The sequence below is a fragment of the Streptopelia decaocto genome, assembly GCF_964273445.1.
Source record: "Streptopelia decaocto genome assembly, chromosome: 1".
NCBI lineage: Eukaryota > Metazoa > Chordata > Aves > Columbiformes > Columbidae > Streptopelia > Streptopelia decaocto.
Genome location: NC_138663.1, coordinates 55,732,477 through 55,755,479, shown reverse-complemented (window position 1 = coordinate 55,755,479; position 23,003 = coordinate 55,732,477). Strand labels below are relative to the sequence as shown.

The window sequence follows — 23,003 nt, the reverse complement described above, 5'->3', positions numbered from 1 at the left end:
TACAATATGTATTATTAGGGGGGCTATTCACAGAGAGTTTTTTTTAAAAGGGAAAAAAAGTAAATGAGTTCATGCAGAACTATGGTTCATCAAATCTTGCAAGGGACACTGCTGCATGTGATGCTCATTGAAAGTGGTAGAAGATTGGCTTGAAACAGATAAAAGAAAATATTTCTTTACAGTTACTAGTACAGAAGAGAACTTTTGATTAATTTGCTTCAATAAGAGATCAGAAGGAAGCTGCCACCTTTTTGTCAGTTTCTGAAACTGATACTGTAGTTACTACAAATATGCTGGTACACTGATGTCTTCTAATGCTGGCTTTGCTGGTTCCTGAAGGTTCAAATAGCACTTCTGATGTGTTTATTTATCTGTGACTGTACCTCTGCTTGATATACTTGTGAAATGAAATGAACAGCTCTAGTAGTTTCTGAACCTGACATCCTAAAATAAATCATAAGCATAATTTGGGAAACTTGTCAAACTGTAATTAGGATTAGTTTTATTGAAGACTATGTTGTGGTGGTTACTAAGCAAAAGATAGAACATAATTAATGACAGCCACTTCAAGTCACCTCGTATTAAATGCCTTTTAACTGTTGATTTATTGATGCAAAATTACAATGAGATGGCAATGCCTGCCAGTTCAGCATTTTTGGGTGAGCCGTTCAATCACCTCCAACATATTTCCTATGTGAGCCAGCAGACAAAGCACTGCATCAGGTGGCTTCGCTGCCAAGGGAAGATAGACGTAACCTGGAACTGTGCAGGCAAATGCTGCTTCAAGTATATGTTACGTTGTTTTTCCTGAGCACTCTTCTACTTCATCAGCACTAGCTTAATTCATGACCTATGCAGAACCTTGACATAAAGAGTCAAGAAAAAGCACACTGCAACAGGACCACTCTTTTAGACACATTATACTGCAAGGAAGAAGAAATAACAGTGGTCCTGCTTCAACAAAAGTAACACGCAGACTCCTGCAAATTCAGTAGCCCACTGAAGAAAAGTAGGCCTCAACAGAGTATGAAGTCTATGAGGTTGCAAGTAATTATAGTTTATGTCAGCATTGGTGTATGACCTTCAACGTCAAATCTGATGACAGATATATCTGTGTTTTTCTGATATTCTGTGCTGAAGGAAGAGAGAATGGTAGAAAATTATCAGACCTGTAAGAAGCCAATTGAATAAATAAAATTAGTCACCTTCGGTTGCAGATGACTCCTTAATAGTCATATAGTTCAGAGAGAACCACAGAATACTTCCCAACTGCTTGCAGTATACTTAAAACCTTTAGTACAAAAGATAAAAGCCTCAAAAGATGCAAAGAAAGCAGGGGGGACCAAGAGGTCTCAAGCTTCATTGTACCTGGAAATGTATTAAACATAATTTCCCATATGAGCTTGGTAAGCTGATCATAACTCATTCAGTAGACTAGATCAGAAAAAAATACTATTGACCTGTGCCAGTGTGACCTAGGGGAAAGTTCCTGGCCTGTCAGTGTGATACATTAACAGGGCAGCAAAAAGATGCAATTGCTGATGCTGCATGAGGAAGGCTGATAAAGCTGTTACATGAGCAGTTCCTTTGGGTCTATGATTACAAAGACTCAAAAGAGTTTTGAGGATTTATGACACCACTACTTTTCTTTTTTTGTAGAGCCTCACAAGGTTTAGTTCTCTCTTCGGTTTTCTCTTTTGTACCTTCCAGCATTCAGTAAATCGAGGTAGTGCAAATACACCTAAGGGTGATGAAAGGCAGTAGTCTAATGTGGGAAAAAAAGTGAATAGAGGGTTTGATCAAGAGGGAAGCATCATTAAAGTACTAGAAGAGGGGAGAGTAAACAAATAACATGATCTGGAAGAGATACACTGGAAATTACAATGAGAGTTGTGGGGAGGCCAGAATGAATGGAGAAGCTTGGATTTTCTGCAGACCCCATGGAGAAGTCATTACAGGGATTCATGTGCCTGGAGATGTACTCCTCAACTGTGATTTCAGGAGTACTGTTGTGATCGGATTGCATCCTGATACAAGTCAAGATTTTTCTCTGACTCTGTAAAAACACTTCAAGAGTTGGAATCTCTAGAAATGACAGACTTGGCACTGTTGGAGGGAATTTTACTGTATAGACTTGGTAGCAAAATTCTGTGATAACTTTTGTTATTTTGAGGGTTCTTTGCCTTTCTTCATTAAATGCTAGAATATATTTGTATAATACGTGCATGTCTGTGTATTATAGATTGCATACAATTGATTCATGTGTTTGGAAATTTGTTTCAAATGAAGCTAACCCAGACATTTATTACACAAAATAATTAATATGAAATTATGAGCGAATGTCTGTAGAAAGAGGTGAGTAACTAGGACATTAGATACCAAATGGATGAATGTGCTCTTCTGAATCTTAAAGTGATGGTTGAATTGTTCATCTTTTGTCTGACGCTTCTAATGTTTTCCATTGGTTACTTCAAGTGCTGAGGTTTGGAAGGGCAGGTTATAATCTTGTTCTTCAACACTGTCAAGCATTTACTAAAATTTGTATTGTCACTGCAACACTGAGTATTCACTTCTAAATGAAATAGCAGCTCCTTGTGTAGCATATAGCTGCACATCTGCCACAATAGCTGTGGCCAGAGATAAAAGTACCTTTTGATAAATATATGTTTCGTTTTTTTTTCTTGCTGGCAGGATAGCTGGTGTTCTTGAAGACCCTAGTAATTTGTCTCTGTGGATGACTATCCTTGGTCATCACTGTAATACCTGCAAGCTGACATCAAGCTGAACTCCCAGGCAGAGCAGACAGCAAGGAAAGTACTGAGATCATGTATGGTAATGCAAAGTGCAGTACCTTTCCTGTCATCTTTGAAGAAAGATGCATTGTACTTCTTTTAAACAGCTATTGAAGCTTTGAAGAAGAAGAAAATTGGGATTGGAATATCCATAAAGAACTAGTCACAGCTGTGGATTTTTATTCCAGATAGCCAGAGGAGGTTCAGCACCTTTGAAGGTATTAAACAAAACCAACCTTGCTTGTTTTAGCTCTATTTGAAATGCAGGCAGGGGAAAAAAAAATCAATGTTTACTAAATGAGAGAGAACAAAATTTGCTTTAAGAGTAAAATATCTTCTTGTGGAGTATCAAAATCACAGCATGAAAAAACAAAAAAACCCACCCTGTCCTCTTATGGAAATACTGTAATATGCCTTTCATCAACTAAAGCTCTGAGATAAGGAGAGGGCTCCTCCACTTGTAAAATTGGCATTGTTTAATCTAAACCAGTAGATTTTTAATGCTTTCACCAAGAAAGAATGCCCCAATTCTCCTTTGTTTTTCTTCATCCTCTTCTGCATCTCTCATTTGCATTCTCAGATGTCAGTGAGGTGCTAGGCTTTGATCTTCCACATACTTAATCATTTGCTTTAAGCAAGTCCTTAGTCCTTTTGAATCTGATTTACATTGGAACCAGCACTGTTATGCATTGTTCCAGAACTGAAAAGGGACCATGAACCACATGAAAACAGTTTCATTCAGGCTGTTTTATAGTCTGTCTTTAGAAAGAGATGATGATGTCTTCAGTGTAAAGGAGAAATTGATTCATAGACTTCAGTGTGAATCTCACTTTCAGTGGAGCTGATTTGATCACTGGGGATGGTGGTTTACTAAGTTCACTACAGGGCTGTGGTGGTCCTCTCCATGGTATTGAGACTTTTAAGAACACTCATGTGGTGGACAATGAATTATCTGTGTAGTCTGAACTATGTTCATAGGAGCCAGAACAAAAAGATTTTCCAGATTCAAGGACTATTAAATCATGATCCCATACCAGTTGTTCTTTTGTCCCTTCCTTTATACTGGAGATCTAGCAGGTTATTCTCTATCTTTTAACAGACTCTGCAATACTTATTTTGTGCAAGTTATTCTTACATTTTCTGAAAAGAAAAGCCTTTATGCCCTTTCATAGTCTTCATCAAACATTACTGATGCAGCAAAATCTTTAATTGGATTATTTTTCTTTTAAGTTCATTGATCAGAAATTGTTTTTATGTAAATAATAATGAAGCAACATGGTACAGAAAATTATGATTCTAAAAAAGAAAAGTCGCCATAATAAAAACACTTTAAAATGAAAACTATATTATTTTGATGTAAATTATTCATAGGTTATCAAGTTTAGATGAGGTTTGTGAACCTAACTTTGTTATGGTTCTTTAATATAACTTTAATATAACTTTAATGTTTAAATCTATGATGCAAAGAATGAAATTCTACTACAAGAAACCATTCTGATTTCTGTATAATTGGAAAAGTGGGCTAGTAGCACTGAGAGCAGACATTTATCTCCATGACTTTGTAATGCCACATTATAACATGGGACATAGACAAAATTGTACTTGAACAAGTAGTACTCTTATAGGACAAGAACATACTCCATCTGATCTCCTGGTCAGATATCCTTCTGTGACAACATGACCTGCTTAGTGGATGTGGGAAAGGCTGTGGATGCTGTCTACCTAGACTTTAGTAAAACCTTTGATGTAATTTCCCACAGCATTCTCCCGGAGAAACTGGCTGCTCATGGCCTCGGCTCTTCACTGGTTAAAGAACTGGCTGAATGGACCAGCCCAAAGAGCTGTGGTGAATGGAGTTCAATCCAGGTGGTCACCAATCACAAGCAGTGTTCCCCAGGGGTCAGTATTGGGGCCAGTTCTGTTTCATATCTTTATCAGTGATTTGGATGAGGGGATTGAGTGCACACTCAGTAAGTTTGCAGACAACACCAAGTTGGGTGGGAGTGTTGATCTGCTGGAGGGTGGGAAGACTCCACAAAGGGATGTGGACTGGCTGGATTGTTGGGCTGAAGCCAGCTGTGTGAGGTTCAACAAGGCCAAGTGCTGGGTACTGCACTTGGGTCACAACAGCCCCAGGCAGCACTACAGGCTTGGGGAAGAGTGGCTGGAAAGCTGCCTGGAGGAAAAGGACCTGGGGATGTTAGTCGACAGCTTCTGAACATGAGCCAGCAGTGTGCCCAGGTGGCCAAGAAGACCAAGAGCATCCTGGCTTGTATCAGGAATATTGTGGCCAGCAGGACTAGGGCAGTGATTGTCCCACTGTATTTGGCACTGGTGAGGCCCCACCTTGAATCTTGTGTTCAGTTTTGGGTCCCTTGCTATAAGAAAGACAAGGTGCTGGAGAGAGTTCAGAGAAGGGCAACAAAGCTGGTGAGGGATCTGGAGCACAAATCTGATGAGGAGCAGCTGAGGGAACTGGGGCTATTTAGCCTGGAGAAAAGGAGGCTGAGGGGAGACCTGATTGCTGTCTACAACTACCTGAAAGGAGGTTGTTGCATGGAGTATGTTGGTCTCTTCTCCCAAGTAGCAAGTGATAGGACAAGAGGAAATGGTCTCAAGTTGCACCAGGGAGGTTTAGATTGGATATCAGGAAAAATTTCTTCACAGAAAGGGTTGTCAGGCATTGCAAGAACCTACCCAGGAAAGTGGTTGAGTCACCATCCCTGGAGGTGTTTAAAAGATGTATAGACAAGATTCTTAGAGATATGGTTTAGTGCTAGAGTTAGGTCAGGTTATGGTTGGACTCGATGATCTTGAGGGTCTTTTCCAATCAAAATGATTCTATGATTGTGGAAAAAAAGGGAGATTTTCTCACCTTTTTATCAAAAAATAACATCTCTTTGAAGCATGTTATCTGTGCTATATTAAGGAAGTTCCTTCTCTGTTTGAATAGTGACTTCCAAATTTTTGTTAATGTCCATGATGGTGTTGGTTTCATGTGTAAGTGTATGTACCCTGACAGCATGCACCCATGAATATTGAATGAGCTGGCTGATGTCATTATGAGGCCACTTTGGATTTGAAAAGGCCATGATGACTTCATGGGCAGGTATCTGAGGAAACCAAATGCCACTTCTGTCTTCAAGAATGGCAAGAAGAGGACCCAGGGAACTACAGGCCAGTCAGTCTCATCTTGATCTCTGGGAAGGTGATGGAACAATTCATCTTGGAAATTGTTTCCTGGCACATGGAAGACAAGATAGTGATTTGGAGAGCCATGTAGGGCAAAGGGACGTGGGGTCCTGGTGGACAGCAGGATGACCATGAGCCAGCACTGTGCCCTTGTGGCCAGGAATGCCAATGGCATCCTGGGGTGTATTAGAAGGGGTGTGGTTAGAAGGTTGAGGGAGGTTCTCCCCTCTCTCTGCCCTGGTGAGACCACATCTGGAATATTGTGTCCAGTTCTGGGCCCCTCAGTTCAAGAAGGACAGGGAACTGCTTGAAAGAGTCCACCACAGAGCAAAAAAGGTGATGAAGGGAGTGGAGCATCTCCCTTATGAGGAAAGCTGGGGGAGGTGGGACTCTTTAGCCTGGAGAAGAAGAGAATGAGGGGTGACCTCATTAATGTTCATAAATATGTAAAGAGTGAGTGTCACGAGGATGGAGCCAGGCTCTTCTCTGTGACAACCAATGATAAGACAAGGGGCAATGCATGCAAACTGGAACATAGGAGGTTCCACTTAAATATGAGAAGAAACTTCTTCACAGTGAGGGTGACAGAACACTGGAACAGGCTGCCCAGGGGGGTTGTGGACTCTCCTTCTCTGGAGATATTCAAAACCCACCTGGACACATTCCTGTGTAGCCTCATCTAGGTGTTCCTGCTCTGGCAGGGGGATTGGACTAGATGATCTTTCGAGGTCCCTTCCAATCCCTAACATTCTGTGATTCTGTGATTTGGAACAGTCAGCATGGATTCATGAAGGGGCAGTTGTGCTCAACCAACCTAGTAACCTTCTGTGATGAAATTATTGGCTTGGTAGATGAGACAAGAGCAATGGATGTTGCCCACCTGGACTTTAGTAAGGTTTTTGTTTCTGTCTCCCATAAGATCCTTGTAGAGAAGCTGATGAAGTGTGAGCTAGATGAGCAGACAGTGAGGTGGACTTTTCTGATGTCTGTAAATGGGATTTCTCAGTAGTGCTTACAGTAGTTGCTGATCAAAAAAACTTGCATTTGGTGCAAATTCAGTCACCTAACCCATTATTCCAAGGAATCTCAGTCTCTTTTCTATTGGCTAGGCATGATGATAATGCTGTCTGTATTGTTTGCCTGGGCATTTTTGTGCATTGACATCTCTCCATACTTCCAGTACAGTACTTCCATTGTTTGCCCTTTGTGCTTTTTCTTTGTATGCTTAGTTTTAGCTTGGCATTTTTTTAATCTTATCAGAGTTGTCCAAAGCCTTTCTGTTTTGTCCCATATGAAGTGTTACTGTGTAAAACCTGATACCCTGTCTGTGCCATCACAAGATGAATGCATTTTCAAATGGCACCTGCCAGAATTTTACGTATTCATCTACAACGTAGAAATACTTGACATTAATGGTCTCTCAAAATATCTCCCCTCGTATGCAATTAAAACAAGTTCTGATTTTACTTGGGTTTTTCCTTGTGCAAAAGCAGGGAAGACATACTCTACTTTACGTTTTCTCACTTGTGAGATCCTGCAGTTGTCTGACATCGAGAGCAGTGAGGCTGCAGTGGGGATCAGTTGCTGCAAGCACACTGCTATTCCAGAGTGGTTCATTACTGGTGTGTTAGCATTACTAGTCTCAGTTAGCAGTCACTAATGAGCTGCATAGATTTTATTTTATTTAGATCTTTGTATAATGCAGGTAAAGATTGATACAGAATGTAAGCTTCAGTGGAGGTCACATTACACGCTGAAAAATGTAAACTAATTACCAAAGGGAGGGGGAAATGTTTTTATCCCATCATTGGAGTCCTTGAAGTTAAGAAGCTGCTTACGAGCCCGTTTAGTGTGGAAGATAATTTTTAGTCTAACAAACAGCTATTTGCATATCTGAGGAAGTAAACAAGCACTATTAAGAGAAATGGACAGACTGTGTCTCGAAAATGGGCAAAGCAGAATGAGTCAGGATGAAAGATTAAGTCAGTTTTGATCCCAGAAACACTTCATAGGTGAGATTGGCAAAAGCCTGTGGTGGCTTAACCAAGGGACATGCAAGAATACGAAGATCTAAGAGGGAATGGAAGAATGCATCTGAAAGTGCTCTGTGAGAAGTTCATCTCTTGGAGATGAATTCTCAGACTAGAACTTCTGAATAATTTTTTGGTGCTAGGCAAAACATGAAACAGAAGGTGTGCGCAAGGACTGGAGCCGTGATTGCCCACTTGTCAGTGCCATTTCAGTATGGATATAAGTACGGATCAGTGGAAATGCATTAAGCATAGATTTTGTCTATTTGTTGGTAACTTTTGTAAGCATTTGTTACAGTGTTGTCTGTTTTGAAAGATATTGATAACATTTCTTACTGATTTTTGAACTTCTGGCTTAAATGTGATTTAAGGGAACTAACAAGGCATATTTTATACAAAAGTGTAGCAATACCCTACCTTGGGGCATTTGTGTATCATAGAAGTAACCAGAAAATACTAATAGGATTTGGTGTTGCTGTCGTGTTCCCCTTTGTCAATACAATCACTCCATCGGCGGAGGGAAGAGATGTAATTCATCACCTTTCCCATATTTCTTCCCCCACAGTGAAGAGGACTGTGCTGTCCATGCTGTCATTGTGTGTGCAGCTCCAAATGTTCTCTGAGCTCTGCATGATTTTCTGTTTTGGTTTTCTTTTCTGGTGGGATATTGGAGTATCAATCTTATAGTGTCAGAGGTCTGACTGATCTCTATAAACTTTGCTGTGGACTGGATGACTCCTGTTGTTTGTCAGGCTTTGCTTTTCTTACTTTTTGCATCTCCTGGTAGTCTGTAATTGAAGTGCCTGTCCCAGGTCTGTCACAGCCTCTTTTGTTCTCCACTCTTGTTAGCTCCTTGCCGAACTTCAGTAGTACAGTTTGGTTTGTATCAGTCACCAGCCTCTCTTTAGTGTGTCATTTTTCTTTTGTAACTTCAGATTGAAAGCATTTACTTCTAGAGTTTTGTTTTTACATGGTTTGCAGTATTCTTCCATTTATGTAACACATTCTCATGTTTGGGTTCTACTCTCTGAGCTAATTGAAACTATTAAACGTTTCAAATATATCTGAAACCATAAGTTTCAAAAATAGGGCTACTTTCTAAGTATTGTCTTTCTTTTCCCTACTACCTATTGCTTCCAGGTGCAGAACAAAGCACCTTTTCTGTCTCTTCCCATTGTTTTCCATGCTCAGAGAGATTTTCAGCTCTGGTGGTGGTTTCAGCTGCTCTACTTTTCCACTCTGCTTATATCTTTTAATTTCTTCTTTTCCTCTTCTGCTCATAACCATGTGGCCTTCAGGAATAAGTCTAGGTCCAAGATGCTTAAAAAGACCCTGTCTATTCAGAGACCTATTACTGCCTACCTCTGTGTACCAGGACGTGGGCTGAGTGGAACCTGTTGCTCAGCCTTCCTGCACCAGGGAAGCGAAGCTTCTTAGAGGCTCAAGTCCTGGCAATGATTTTACTGTGAGAAATCTGGAGTAACTGTGTAGAGAATTTTTGTTTTCTTTTTTCTTTCTTTCCCCACCCACCCCCGTCACAATCTTGCATGCCTGCTTTTTAACTGTGATTTTTCAGCTGTGATGGGTAACTGCACATCACATTGCTGGCAGCCTGTGCCCATGCTGACCCAGAACAGAAGGTAGGAGTAAATTGACTTACTTAAGTCTCTTCAGGATATCTAAATGCATCAAGAAGTTGTTTTGACTTTCACATCTTGGTCCCACTGCTCCATTAGGGTGTTTCTGTGAGCCTCTAGTAAGTGTGAATATGGATTCTGTGAAAAGACAGTTTAAGCGGTTACATCCTTGCGCACGAGGTGGGGAGGAGGGAGTGTGGGCTCACCTGAGAACAGAATGAGTCCTCTGTTATTTGTGTGTCTCCAGAATTCAGGATGATAGGGGTTTCTTATATGTCACAGAAAGTTGTCGATTCTTGATGTATTAAGTAAACTGATGAATAGATTACTATTTTTACTAGTAAAAAATTATCCTGATCTAATATTATCTAAAGAATTTGCATAAGAATGTAAGATAAACTTTATTTTAGGACTTAGGATAAACAACAAGACCTAAATCAAATATTGCAGGAGCTATCCAGGACAGTCCATTTGTATTTCTTCATTTCACTCTGGAGGAGCATAGAAAATAAATAGATACAGTCCACACAAAACCATTGCCTTCAGATGTAGTGCATATGATTAGCTATACTGTAAATTAATCTCCAGGTGGAATATTGTGATGCATATTGTTGAGATACTGGTAATGTGAAATACCTGCCTGTCTTCCTAAAATTCCTGGTTTTACTTTCACTGCTAAACTATTCCCATCACTTGTGACTATGATCTCACTTTAGGGCAAACATAAAAGAGGTAAATGTAGGTATATAGTGTTGTACTAATGGAAACATTCATGTCTTTATTACTGTGATGCAAATCAGTTTTATGTAAGTCAAGTGAAAATATTTGTTTTACCTCATTGTAATAATTCTTAAGTAGTATGGATTTCTGGAGTTTTCTGTGTACCTCCACCTCGGTTTTGCAGTGAAGGGAAGGAACACAGCAGTGTTACTTGATCATTTTCTTCATGGCAGTATTCATACTGGAAGTGCTTGGTTATCAGTGGTGTGTTGTTTTCAGCCGTGGAATCCTCATGCTCTACTAATTGTGATGGTAGGAAAATGGCTGTTGGCAATTTTCCATCATGTCAATGCTCTTAGTACTTACATTAGAAACAGTATTGTGAAGGCAACAAAAGTCTTTCTTGTTTTTTTCCTCTCTCCAGATCTTTTGGTGCTGAGAGTTGGAATGTATTTTCTCCGTTCATCTGTTTTGTATATACTGTAAGGGATGCACATACAGTACTAACCCTGTAACTTGGAGTAACAGAAACCCAAGTTGATTTCAGTCTGTGTCTTGTTTTGTTCCATGTAACTCTTTGTTCTAATATATGTCTAAAAAGAGGTTAAAATACCCATATTAGACTGAAGGCTGGGAAAAAAGATTTATATTTATAAAGAAACTTTGTGATTTTTTTTTCCTTGTTTGTTATAGTGCAGCTATGAATAATGATTTGTCCAGGTATTATTTAAAAGAAAGGCATTGTTCATGTAGAGATCAATACAACCAAGATGATACATAATTCAGCCTCAATGGGCGATTGCATTCATTTTTCATTTTAACATTGAATCATTTGATATACTTTGAAATAACAAAGCAATGATCTATACATTTGGGTTATGAAAATTGAAAGCAAATTAATAATATGCATGCCAAATAAAATCAACATGTTTTTATTTTATCTTCTTAAACTGTAAACTAGCCATCACCCAGCATCAAGGTTCAGCTGCTTGAAAAAAGTTTTTCTTTCTATATTATTGCTGATTCTCCCCACTTACCCTTCCCAGCTTTCCTTCCTATGTTTTTTCCTATCTTGGATCCCTTAGTAATCACATTGCATTAAACATCTGCTATTCATATCAAACACTCTCGAAATCCATCCATTGCTTATGTCAGTTAATGTTAAGTGATACTTTGTACAACAATAAGAAGCAATAAAACGCCCAACAATAAACCACTGTATGTCAGTGATTTCTCCTCAGGGTCTGCAACAAGCCGTTTGATTTGGCTGAAGTAATGGCAAACAGTTTTAGACCTTTGCATTACCTCTGCAGGCTAACGTCCATATGGGTTGGTATCATGCTTACAGAAGGATATTGGTGGTGAGCATTCAAATCCATCAGTTGTGTTTCATTCTGCTGTTGCAGTCAGTTGGAGACCTTCCTGTTGGCTTCAGAGAGCTTCCAGCAAGCCCTGGAATGCTGTTGTTTTTCTCTTTTGGCTTTTTCTTTCTCAAATAACTTTTCAAGAAGGATATGAAAGTATATACAATGAAAATTTCATTTTCCAGTCGAAACTTCTCTGTCATATAACAAGCAAACAGTGCAGAAAATAAAGTTTTTCAATAGCCAGTTTAGATATTTCTTGTAAGTACTATTACCAATAGTTCTTTATCAGAAGAAAATTTGGATTATTTCTCGTTTGATTTAATGGTTTTTAACCAGAACTATAACTTTTTGTAGTTGGCTTGTTCCTTAAAACCTACATAAGTCATTAAATGGCATCTTCTATGTATTCTTAGTAAAAAGAATGGCTTTAATTAAGGAATCTGGGTGGCAGAAATATAAACTCTTTTAGTAAATAGTTATTGTTTTTGTACAACAACATTCATTTAGGAAATTGTACAAGACCTTTAGAGAGATTTAGTAAAGCTATTGATTGCATTATGCAGCATTAGGAAATGGCAAAACCATACTTTGGGTTTTCATTTGTCAAGACTAAAATACACTGATAATTGTCCATGCTTTGTCTTAATTTGTTGAAGTTGTCAAAAAAAGTGAAATACCTGGGAGTAAGAAATCTACACCTGAAATCTTGAAGAAAGCCTCTCTGAAGAAATGAATGAAAATAGTATTGTAAGAGGCACATATATTTTATAGTGTCATTTTTGTAATAAAAATAGGGATTATAAGGGAAAAACATGAAATTCATGGAGTGGACAGGTTTTTTTTTTTCCTGTGTGCCTCCTGGTTTTATTAAGGAAGCTATATGTGTAAAGATGCTTGGCAGAAAATTCTTATTTCTTGCTGTATGTTCTCAGGTTCAGTGTTTCAGGGCTCTCAGATTTTTTGGGGAGACTTATCACGTACGGTAACAGAAAATTTGCAGAAACTGTTCACACAGTTATCTCTCTCTCTCTCTCTGTCTCTATCTCTGTCTCTATCTCTCTCTATCATCTATCTATCTATCTATCTATCTATCTATCTATCTATCTATCTATCTATCTATCTATCTATCTATCTATCTACCTACCTATCTACCTACCTACCTATCTACCTATCTACCTATCTACCTATCTACCTATCTACCTATCTACCTATCTACCTATCTATCTACCTATCTTTCCTGGTAGATGCTTTTTTATGTTCCAGAAGTTTAATACTGTCATATGTTCTGGAGGATCTAACCCTCAGTTGCACTTCAACCAGAAGCTAAACCAAATAAAATTACAGTACGTAATATTAGTAAATGTTCGTGTGCATGTCTGTCTGTGTTTATATACACATTCGTATTTACATGTGTAGTAAGGATGTGTGCCTGTTATACCAGTAGGATGTTAAAACAGTAGGATGATAAAGGAGAGGGGAAAGATCCCCAACTTCAGGATACTCTTCATGAGAGAGTTGAATCTTGTTTCACATTTAATTCTATTCAGTTCTAATCCTGCTCTCATTTAAATCAAGAGTGATGTTCCCAGTTGTGTAGTTTGAGGAATTTAATGTTTTTAAGGGTGCCTAGAAAATACTATCGAGTGAGTGGGGGAAAAGGAAAACCAGTATCATTGTTTATATTGCATAGATACTAAGTTCACAGATTAAAAAAAAAAACAAAAAACAATAAAAAACCCCCCACCACCATTGAACTTAGGTGTGAAATTGCCAATTTAGGTTTTGCACTATGATGATACTTGCTAATAATGTCAGACAACTATGTTTTGATGTAAGCTCACATAGTTATGATGCCTTAATTAAACAGTTGGAAATAAAAGTTTGTTGAGCTATGTACAGTTTTTGTAACTTGAGATGTTTTTCATGAGATTCACACAGAAATAGATTTAAAAAACATCCAAATGCAATCCTTGTATTCGAATAATTATACCAGTATAGTGTGAAGTTCCAACATGTTTTTGTCCTGATGGCTTTTCTGGTGATTTTATTTTAGCTGTGCAGTTTTTATTTCTTGGTCATGAATTTAGTCTCTGTGAAGGCCAGGAGGTGGAAACCCTCTATTTTCCAGCAGTACACAGGACTCTGCACTGCTCTATCAGGAAATCTCAAGTAACAGTTTTATGATGTATGAGGATATTATTCTCTGCAAGCAATAACATGCATTTCTATTTCCCCAGCAATATCCACAAAATCAAAAATTCACAAGTGCTTTACAAAGAATTTAATTAAATAATGTGCAGATTAACTGGATGCAGCATGCACACAAGCTGTTATATATTCAGTAATTCACATTTTGCTGTTAGTGGAAAACACTTTTGAGCAGTACAACGTATTAATGATATTTCTATCAGAATGTGTGTCATCACCCCTCCTTTTGTACCTTGCTCCTTAAAAATTACACTTAAACTTTAACAGATGTCACCTCCAGGAGCACAGGTTGCCTTCCTCAATGCCCTAATGGTGTGATAAACAGAAGGAAACACAAATGCTCATGTTGAGACTTGCGCGTCAAATATTGTTCCTCTGAAATCAAACATTTATGACTCCCCAGAGAAAGATATAGCTTATTGTCTTTTATCACAAAACTAGTCATGTTTGGAATTTTATTTAAAGGTGGTAGAAATTTGTGGAGCAATCAAGGCCAACCACTGCAGAATTTAATTTCTAACTTAGCACCAAGACTGGACATTCAGAGTTTAGATGTGGACCATGAGAAGAAAAACATTTTTCTTTTTATGATAATTAATATGTTCAGAGTCCATTCTATCTGTTGCTGGAGGTTAAAGAAGTCTCTTCTTTGGCATTAAAGTGCAGCACATCAGACCCTGCACTAGGAAAAGGTAGAGGTGTGTTCATACATTGTAGTAAACTTCTTAATTCATTCAGCATTATTGGTATGCTCATGTCACCTGCAAGGATTAGCGTTCTGGAAACCAACAGGTTTATCATCTGTTTTGTTTTGTCTGTTCAGTAAAGCCCTTTAAGCATTACCCAGTGCATGAGAGGGGTTTCCAGACTGGCAGAGAAATGGGGCCGTGTTGGATGAAAGTGATTTAGAATATCCCTCTGCGGTTGTCTACCTGCAAGGCAGTTAGCCGTCCATCAGATTGGAAGGTTTTATTGGTATGTCAGTGCTATAAAGTATCAGTCTAAACCAGCAGAGCAATACCAATGACACAAATAGTGAAAGACGGTCTACAATCAGCCTGTAAAGGTGGTTAGCGTGAGAACTCACCCTAGTTTCCCAGTTCCACAGAGTTATTCCAGTTTATTACTGGCTGACGTTAGTAAATTCGGTCCATTATGACTGGCAAGAAAGACCAAAACCTGCAAATTAAGCCCAAGGAGAGAACAGAAACGGTTAAAAGAAGGGAACTGGATTTACTGTCATGCTAGTTCTATTTTGGCATTACTTTGCTTATTTGAGGGGAATGGCTGAAAACTTAATTGGTGTAAATAAGAACAGGATCTCTCTGTGTTCATCTTCTGAAGATGCCTTTTGGAGGAAAGTTTAATTGCTGTAGAAGAAGTTACAGCTTTCTTTACAGAGTTGTGAAAGAGAGACATCCATGTTTAATTTTAATGAATATTTGCCATTAACTTCAGGAGTGTCACCCAATAACCTTTATGTCCTTTTTTTTTTGTTCTTATCTCTTCTTTGTATAGCAGACATGAGTTACTCATTTTGCACGTCATTTATAACAAATTGCAGTTATTCTGAAAAATTAGTACAGTTCAAGCTTCAACTGAGGAAGAAAAGGAAAGCATGTAATATTGAATTTACGTGTATAATCTTCAACACTGTGGTTTGGATTTTTGCTTTATTTTCTTTAATTAGGCTCTGTTCTAGTATCTGCCTTTATAGAAAATATTTATTCTTTACCATTTGTAGCATGTCTATGTTTGCAATTTGGATATTTTTGGTTTGCTTGTATTTGGAAGGAGCTGCTAGACTCTGTGCTTCCAATAAAAGGCTGGTATCTTTATGCTTCTTGCAGCAGTCCCTTTTCAGGAGTGCTGGAATGTCTCCAAGTTCTCCATTCCTGATATTTCAGTGGCAACTTCCCGTGAATCCTGAAGTACAGCTCCTGCCGTCAGGTTGTCCTCCAAGCCAATTCCACCACATGTATGAGCAAGCCAAAACAAACTTAGGGGATGTGTCAGTACTGTGATATAATTTAGAACATTATTTAGAACAAGCAGGTCAGAATTTTTCTTCTTCAGGTTAGGAAATCAATCCGGAGACCTTTCATTCCACCTTGTAAAGTACCATCTAGATATACTTGTGTTAACTGTGAATGAACCTAGCTCTGGAACCAGAAGTACTACAGCCAAATGAGACGAGTGTAGCAGCCAGGCTAATTAATTAAGAATCCAGGCTAATTAGTTTGACTGGAGGGAGCACCATGCTGATGTGACAGTGTAGCTTCCAAAATTCCGGCTGATTTGTACACAGAATGCACTGAGCTTCTTGCAGACATACAAGATGTTTCTGGGCTCTTTCAGATGTTTTTGCCATGAAGCAGCATTGCATATTTGTTTATTCCCTGTGTCAATTTACTGTAATTTTAGATTTATTTCCAGGCTGATAGTCAATTTTTGTTCCTTCTCAATCTGCTGCATTAAGATTTTTCTAACACATGGATAGATATTGTATTACGGTATTGTCTTGTTAAACCTCATGCTGCTGAGAGAAATTCCCCACTGCTGTTTTGTACCTGATGAAGGACCTTCTTTTCTTCTTCTTAATATTTTATTGCTTACTGAATACAAAACTGAAGTAATACTCCTGAAGTTCTGTTATGTCATCATTGTTCCAGCCTGTGGGGTTGAGAGATGGCTTTCAGTGGCCCTGTTCTCAGAGGATGCCTGCTAGCAATAGTGCACACTGAGAGATGCTTTGTTTTGTAAGAACTGGTGATTCTGAACAGTTTGCCATCTTTCTGGTTGTTATGAAGCAGCCTTTTCTTCAGCGTTCCCCTTAATGTTAGTCCTTACATACAGTTTGGTGTATAAGGTGTTCATAAAGGAGTCACTTTAATGAAAAGGTAAAAGATGTGTGTGATAAAAGTCTGTGTTACTACATTGATATAGTAAGCATGATAAACAGTATCAAACCCAGAAGTAAATTAACAAGGTATTGTAAATAAGCTGGATTCTGTATAGAAAACTTCAATTAGAAATACTAAGTACTGTGTTAAAGCAATAGCATGGTAATGTGTGATCAAATAGTGGCATAAAATAAAAAATGAATATTTTTTTGTTTCCTAAATAATGGTAGTAGAGAACTGAAATTAATTTTTGGTTTTCACATGTTTATTATTTAAAATGCTTTTTGTGATCATTTATGGCTGGCCTTACAGTAGCTCTTCAGCATAGTAGCTTCCACAGTAGTTAACATATTTTTTTTCTGTTTCTAGATCTGTTAGCTGTGCCTAAGCATCCATATGCTGCTATGGAGAACTGGGGACTGAGTGTTTTTGTGGAGCAAAGGATACTGCTAGATCCAAGCATTTCTTCTATATCATACCTACTGGATGTCACCATGGTCATTGTACATGAGCTATGTCATCAGGTATTAAAGGTGTTCAGATATTTGATATTAATGTCTGAAACTGTGTATTCCTTTTCAAAACCGAAAATTAATTTGTATTGTTCACATAGACAGTTGCAACTTTTTTATTGTAACTGGAGTCCAAATAATACAGAGATTTGTAAGACACATAACTACAATGCAGAACCTGGGAAGACTCAAAAAAGGGTAGAAGGGAAAATTAGTAGCGATGAACAACTTCTCTATTTCTGTATGATTATATTCTATATTCTGCATGTTTATGTGTGAGTGTGCTGTTGGTGTGTAGACTAGACACATTGATAACTGTAGAAAATGATTTCTTGCAGAACCATAGCAGATTCGTGCTGAATTTCATGTTAATGTAAAAAAATGTTTTGGCTGAAATCAATTTGGTAGTCATCTTCCATCACATATACACATACTTCCTTTTCATTGTTGTTTGTTTTTTGTTTGTTTGTTTTTAAATAGTTCTAGTACGGACCTTCTGTTCACCAATGGTGGATAATCGAGTATATGTACAGCAACTCTTGTATCGATAAGAAAAGTTTGTAATAAACCCATATTACAATTTATTTTACATTTCTTCCATCTTCATATCTCAAACTAAACACATTATGTGTGTTTAGTAATACCGAGTTGAATGCAAATGTTATTGAAGAAATTTGCTACAGGGGCAGAAAACCCTTTCTTGCACTCATAAGAGGCATAATCATAGCCTTCAGGTTAAAATGAACAAAATCCTACTGTGTAATCAGCATGGCTTATGTCTGTAACTTTACACAGTATTCTTTAAAAGCCAATGAAAACTCTTAACACTTTCTGCAAATAAAAAGTACCATATAAAAGGGAGCCTTTGTGATGGAGTCCTGGTACGTGAACCTGGAAAGAGTAAAGTTTGGTTCATATTCATGTTTCACATTAAAACTGTTGATGAATATGGAGTCCTCAACTACAACATGACATTTCTATTCAAAGTTATTGCTGGTTTGTTCTCAATACGATAATCTGATTTTATTATGTGCTCTTCATTGTGTAGTACAATAGAGTAGTGCGCTATTCAGCCTGAAAAATTACAGTGGCTTAGGAATCAGGTGTGCAAAACACATATTAGGTCATCAAATCACAGCTCATGTTAGGATTAGATTCTTCCGTGTCATGTGTTTTGTAGTGCTGGGTTCAGTGCTCCTGATTACAGGGTTATATCGCTTCCCTTAAAGCCTTTTGATTAAATCTGATGGTCAATAACTTTTTCCTAGCGTTCAGCTTAAATCTTCCTTTTTCTGAAGTCATCCCATTACTTCCAGTTATTCTTTGCACCGCTTTAATAATTTGTACTTCAGATGTGGGCAATTATCACATCAGTAACTTGCCGAGTTTGTTTATTTGATTCTCCTTGAAACTGAAGCCTTTTTACTTTGTTCTGGGAATATCAGAGGATCATGAGGTGGTTGAAAACTATATTTGAATTTATTTTAGGGTAGCAATGTGGCCATAGAATGCTTTTAAGTGACCTTAAAATTTAAAATGAGAATGTTTACTTGGTATCCAGTGCTTCCAGTGCTGTTGGCTTAATTAAAAGTATCTTTCTCCATTCATGTTGCTGCTGTTTCTGTTTTAGTACCATGCAGATTAGGTCCTTGCTCAGCTGCTTCACTGCATAACTAGACAAGATAGAAAATATTCAGGTGGAAAAAATGTTACTTCTATTTTTTAGATGCAGAATTGACTCACAGAGAATATAGATTGTTCATCTGCAAATAAAATTTAAAGGGAGAAACACTCAAAAAATGCAAGTCATAAAACACTGTCTAGCACCTCCATCGCAGTATTGTCTTTATTTAGCCACTTTTTTTCTGCTTTTATCTTACCATACTCAGAACCCCCTCAAGGAGACTTAAGCTGTGGATAGCATATAGCAGGAACAATAGTAGCTTAGCTGAAAATGTATTGAACTGAGATCAAGTTGGGTCCAGGGTCTCTTGCCTCTGCTATTTAATTGTTAATTCTTCACGGCATTTTTCATCCTCTTTTTCTGTATATCATCTGGCCTGCTAACCTGGGGTGGCACACAAATATTGGTCCCCTTCACTCGTTTTTACACATAAAATAACAGAAATTAACCAAAATCACTTCTGGCACAGCCAAAAGTAGAATCTACATCTCCAGTTTTATTTTTTATTTATTGGGTTTTTTTTTTAACATTTCAGGTAAGAGGTAAGGGAACTCTTCTAAAATATGTTTTCCTAAAATCCATTAAATTAATTTTTCTTTTTTCTTTTTTCTTTTTTCTTTTTTCTTTTTTCTTTTTTCTTTTTTCTTTTTCTTTTCTTTTCTTTTCTTTTCTTTTCTTTTCTTTTCTTTTCTTTTCTTTTCTTTTCTTTTCTTTTCTTTTCTTTTCTTTCTTTCTTTCTTTCTTTCTTTTTTTTTTTTTTTTTTTTTTTTGAATTGTATTGTCCTATTTCCCTTGGTTTTAAACCCATGATTTTAAGACTTACAGAGCATACCTGAGTGGGTAGCAAACAGACCTGTATGAGATCCTTGTTACACAGAGTAACATGGCAATTGCTTTGCTAATGTTGTGTCCAAGATCAGAAAAAAACAGGTGAGTATTAAGAATTAGGACAGATAAATTTTGTCGTTGTCAAAATACAGGTAATAAATGTGTAAGAAAGAATTTTATGCCTGATTTCTTCACAGGTAACTTTCTAATGTTTGACCAGATATTTATTTTGGGTACATGTTTTAGGAGGGACACACTGACCTTACACAGGTAGCTTTAATTTAGTCGTTTTGTAGGCTGATAATGCTTGATATTTCAGCTCAAGTGTTCTTTTGGAATATTTTACTTATTTAAATAAAAAAATTAATAATTGGAAGAAGAAGTGTTTCAACATAAAAGCTTCTTTGAGCTCCCAAATGCAAATGAGATAGTGGTCAAAACACACATATTTCTAGCAGCATAAATTGATAGCTTGAAGTAATTAGCATAATTTATTAAAATACGTGTATTAAGGTAGTAATCAGTTTTATTTGCATATCACAGATCAGTCCCACCTACAGCCTTTGAAGAAAGAGTCATGCACCATGATTTTTTGTGATAGTTTTCCCACCTGAGCACAAAACTTGGTGTGACAGATTGAGTTAAAGAGGCATGAATGAATGAAAATTAAAAACTTCTAAATCAATGTGGTTTTTTTTTTTAATAATCTGTAAAGAAAGCATATAGGAAAGAGTGTCCTTTCAGTGTGTCTGTAAAATAAGTGCCTTCTCCATGTCAGGCTGAACATAACACCCAAGGGACATGAATTTATGTAATCAATACATTTCAATTAATTTTTCTATTCCAAAATGAAAAGAAGTAATGATCTTCACTCCAGGCAAATAGTGTCTGTAACCAAATACACAAATAAATAAATAAACAATTACTTCAATAAATTAAATACTTTACTTGATGTTCTCCTTTCAGACATATAACACCTAGGAAGATAATAGCACCTTTCTGCTGGAAAATTTGGCTTCAGTAATTGCAGTCTCTGGTACTGCTCTGTCTGTGACATCTTATCTCTGATACTATTCAAGACTAGTTAAGCAAATTCTCTACATTTTCTCATTAATATTACATGCTATTTTAATGCCTGTAAAACACTTCTTCCTTTAGGTAGGTAATTAAATGAATACTTTCAGTTGTGTCATTAATAAACAAACATGGAAAACTCACAAATAAGTATAAGAAATTCTCTTTTGTGACATCATAAATTCATGTTATAAATTCTTTTGAATAACAGGAGGATATATTATGAACTTTACAACCTTTATTTTTTTAAATCTCTCTCTGAATAGTTGTAGCATACCATGACTGTTACTGGCCTCATATCTGTTCAGAAGTCCTCATGTAATTTAAGAAATAAACTCTGTGCTATTGTGTTAAGTCTGTCATTGGAAATAATTTAATCATGACTTTCATACTGCTCTGGTGGTATGCTACTGCAAGATTTCAAATTGTGAAAAGTGCAGTATCTATATGGATGCATGTCCAGTGTTTCTTTGTCTTTTCAGTTAAATGTTCTTAAAATCTTGCTCTATCTCTGTTGGTCCTGTAGACAGTTAATTTGTTGGTAGCCTTCAACTAGATTATGATCACTGACTGTCCATTAAGTTTAGTTTCACTTAGTGTGTGAATATGACTTTTGTCAACCTCATCCTTTCTCCCATGTTTCACTTATTTTTTTTTCTTCAAATCCTATTTACTGACCATTGTGTGGCAATCTGATAATCCCATTTTCTGTAGTCTGTTCTTTGGAGCCCCTGTGTTCATGTCACTATGGGTCCTCGTTGCAGCATTGATCCATCTTTGACGCTATTCTCACTTCACAAAGACATGCATAGGAGCAAGACCTTTCATTCAGGTCCCAGACAAAACCTTCAAATAAGCCAGCCGTCAAGAGAGCAAACTGCTTACTGCCCAACTTTGCTTTCATCCATTGCCCACAATCATTACAGTGTCAGCAGCAGCTCCTATACTCTGACAGGAGTCTCTCCTCTGGAATACTTATTTGCTGCTCCCTTTCTGTGTATTTTCAGAATTTACAACTCCAGGAAAGCTCAAAATTGTCTCAGTTGATTATGAATTAATCTAATTTCTAATCACATTAAGAAAACTGGCAGAGAATTTTACTGAAACAAAGTTTTTTGTATTTGTTTGGCAAAAAAGACGCTACAAAGAGTATGAAATATATTTTCATAATAGTGTATGTATTTCTTCTCTTACCACTGGTCTTGCAATGGTCGGTTGCACAAAGCCGATACAATCATTTAAACAGGGTCATCCATCAGCAGAAGAATTGATGATGCCTGATTTCCTTTGAAACTTGGTCCTCATTCCTGTTACAGTGATCATCCCAGCTCTGTCTAAAATCCTTCTGACACCCACATGTCCCACATTGTGAGAAGTTTATCACTGTTGATGGCTACTGAGCAGAGTATCTCATGGCCACATTCTTGTCTTGCCCTCAGTTTAGATCCTTCTCCTCTTTTCAGCTTCTGGTCTTCATGTACTTTTGTAGGAGTTCAATTACGTTTAAAATCTTTGCCATTCTTTCTAAATGTGATTGAAGTCAATGGGAAAATTTAAGAGCAACATGGGGTGGAACATGAAAGGCTGTCAGCTTGGGTACTTTTTTTTTGCATAAACATAGGTGGCCCCTGACATTTTAGGTACCCTCTGCCTCTAGCTGCTGTTTAGGAAGGCTGCAAATCTCCTTTAAGTCCTGCCTGAAATTTCCTAGGCCTGTGTGGGTATCTCAGATATCCTGGGGCATTCTTTAAGTTGCATCAGCTACTTGCTTTTAGGCATCTGAGTCCGACCCTCAGAGACATGGCATGATTGCATGAAACTGCTTTCCTTAGGAAACCAGCCAACGAATGGAGCACCAGTAGTATTGTAAATCTTGGTGGGTAGACATTGTGGAAGAAGAAAAGCTAAAATATAGGTCTAGGGTACAGAGATTGTGTCTCCAGGTTTTCAAGATTCGCACTATACATGGTGAGGTTTCCAGGTAATGAATCAGATTACTCATGAGCCTTTTTCTGTCTGTTACATGTGCTAGTCCCTTAAACCTGGGTGAGCATCT

The 23,003-nt window shown here is 37.5% G+C and overlaps 1 protein-coding gene across 1 annotated transcript in view; it reads left to right on the top strand.

The window, feature by feature from the left end:
* The window catches only part of TRHDE (thyrotropin releasing hormone degrading enzyme), a gene marked incomplete at both ends in the record, with an annotated part of 208,642 nt that overhangs the window by 67,189 nt on the left and 118,450 nt on the right, over nucleotides 1-23,003 (top strand). The window contains one exon of the mRNA XM_082052838.1: nucleotides 17,219-17,373. Within this exon, the coding sequence (XP_081908964.1) occupies nucleotides 17,219-17,373 (155 nt within the window). The remainder of the gene's footprint in view (nucleotides 1-17,218; nucleotides 17,374-23,003) is intronic.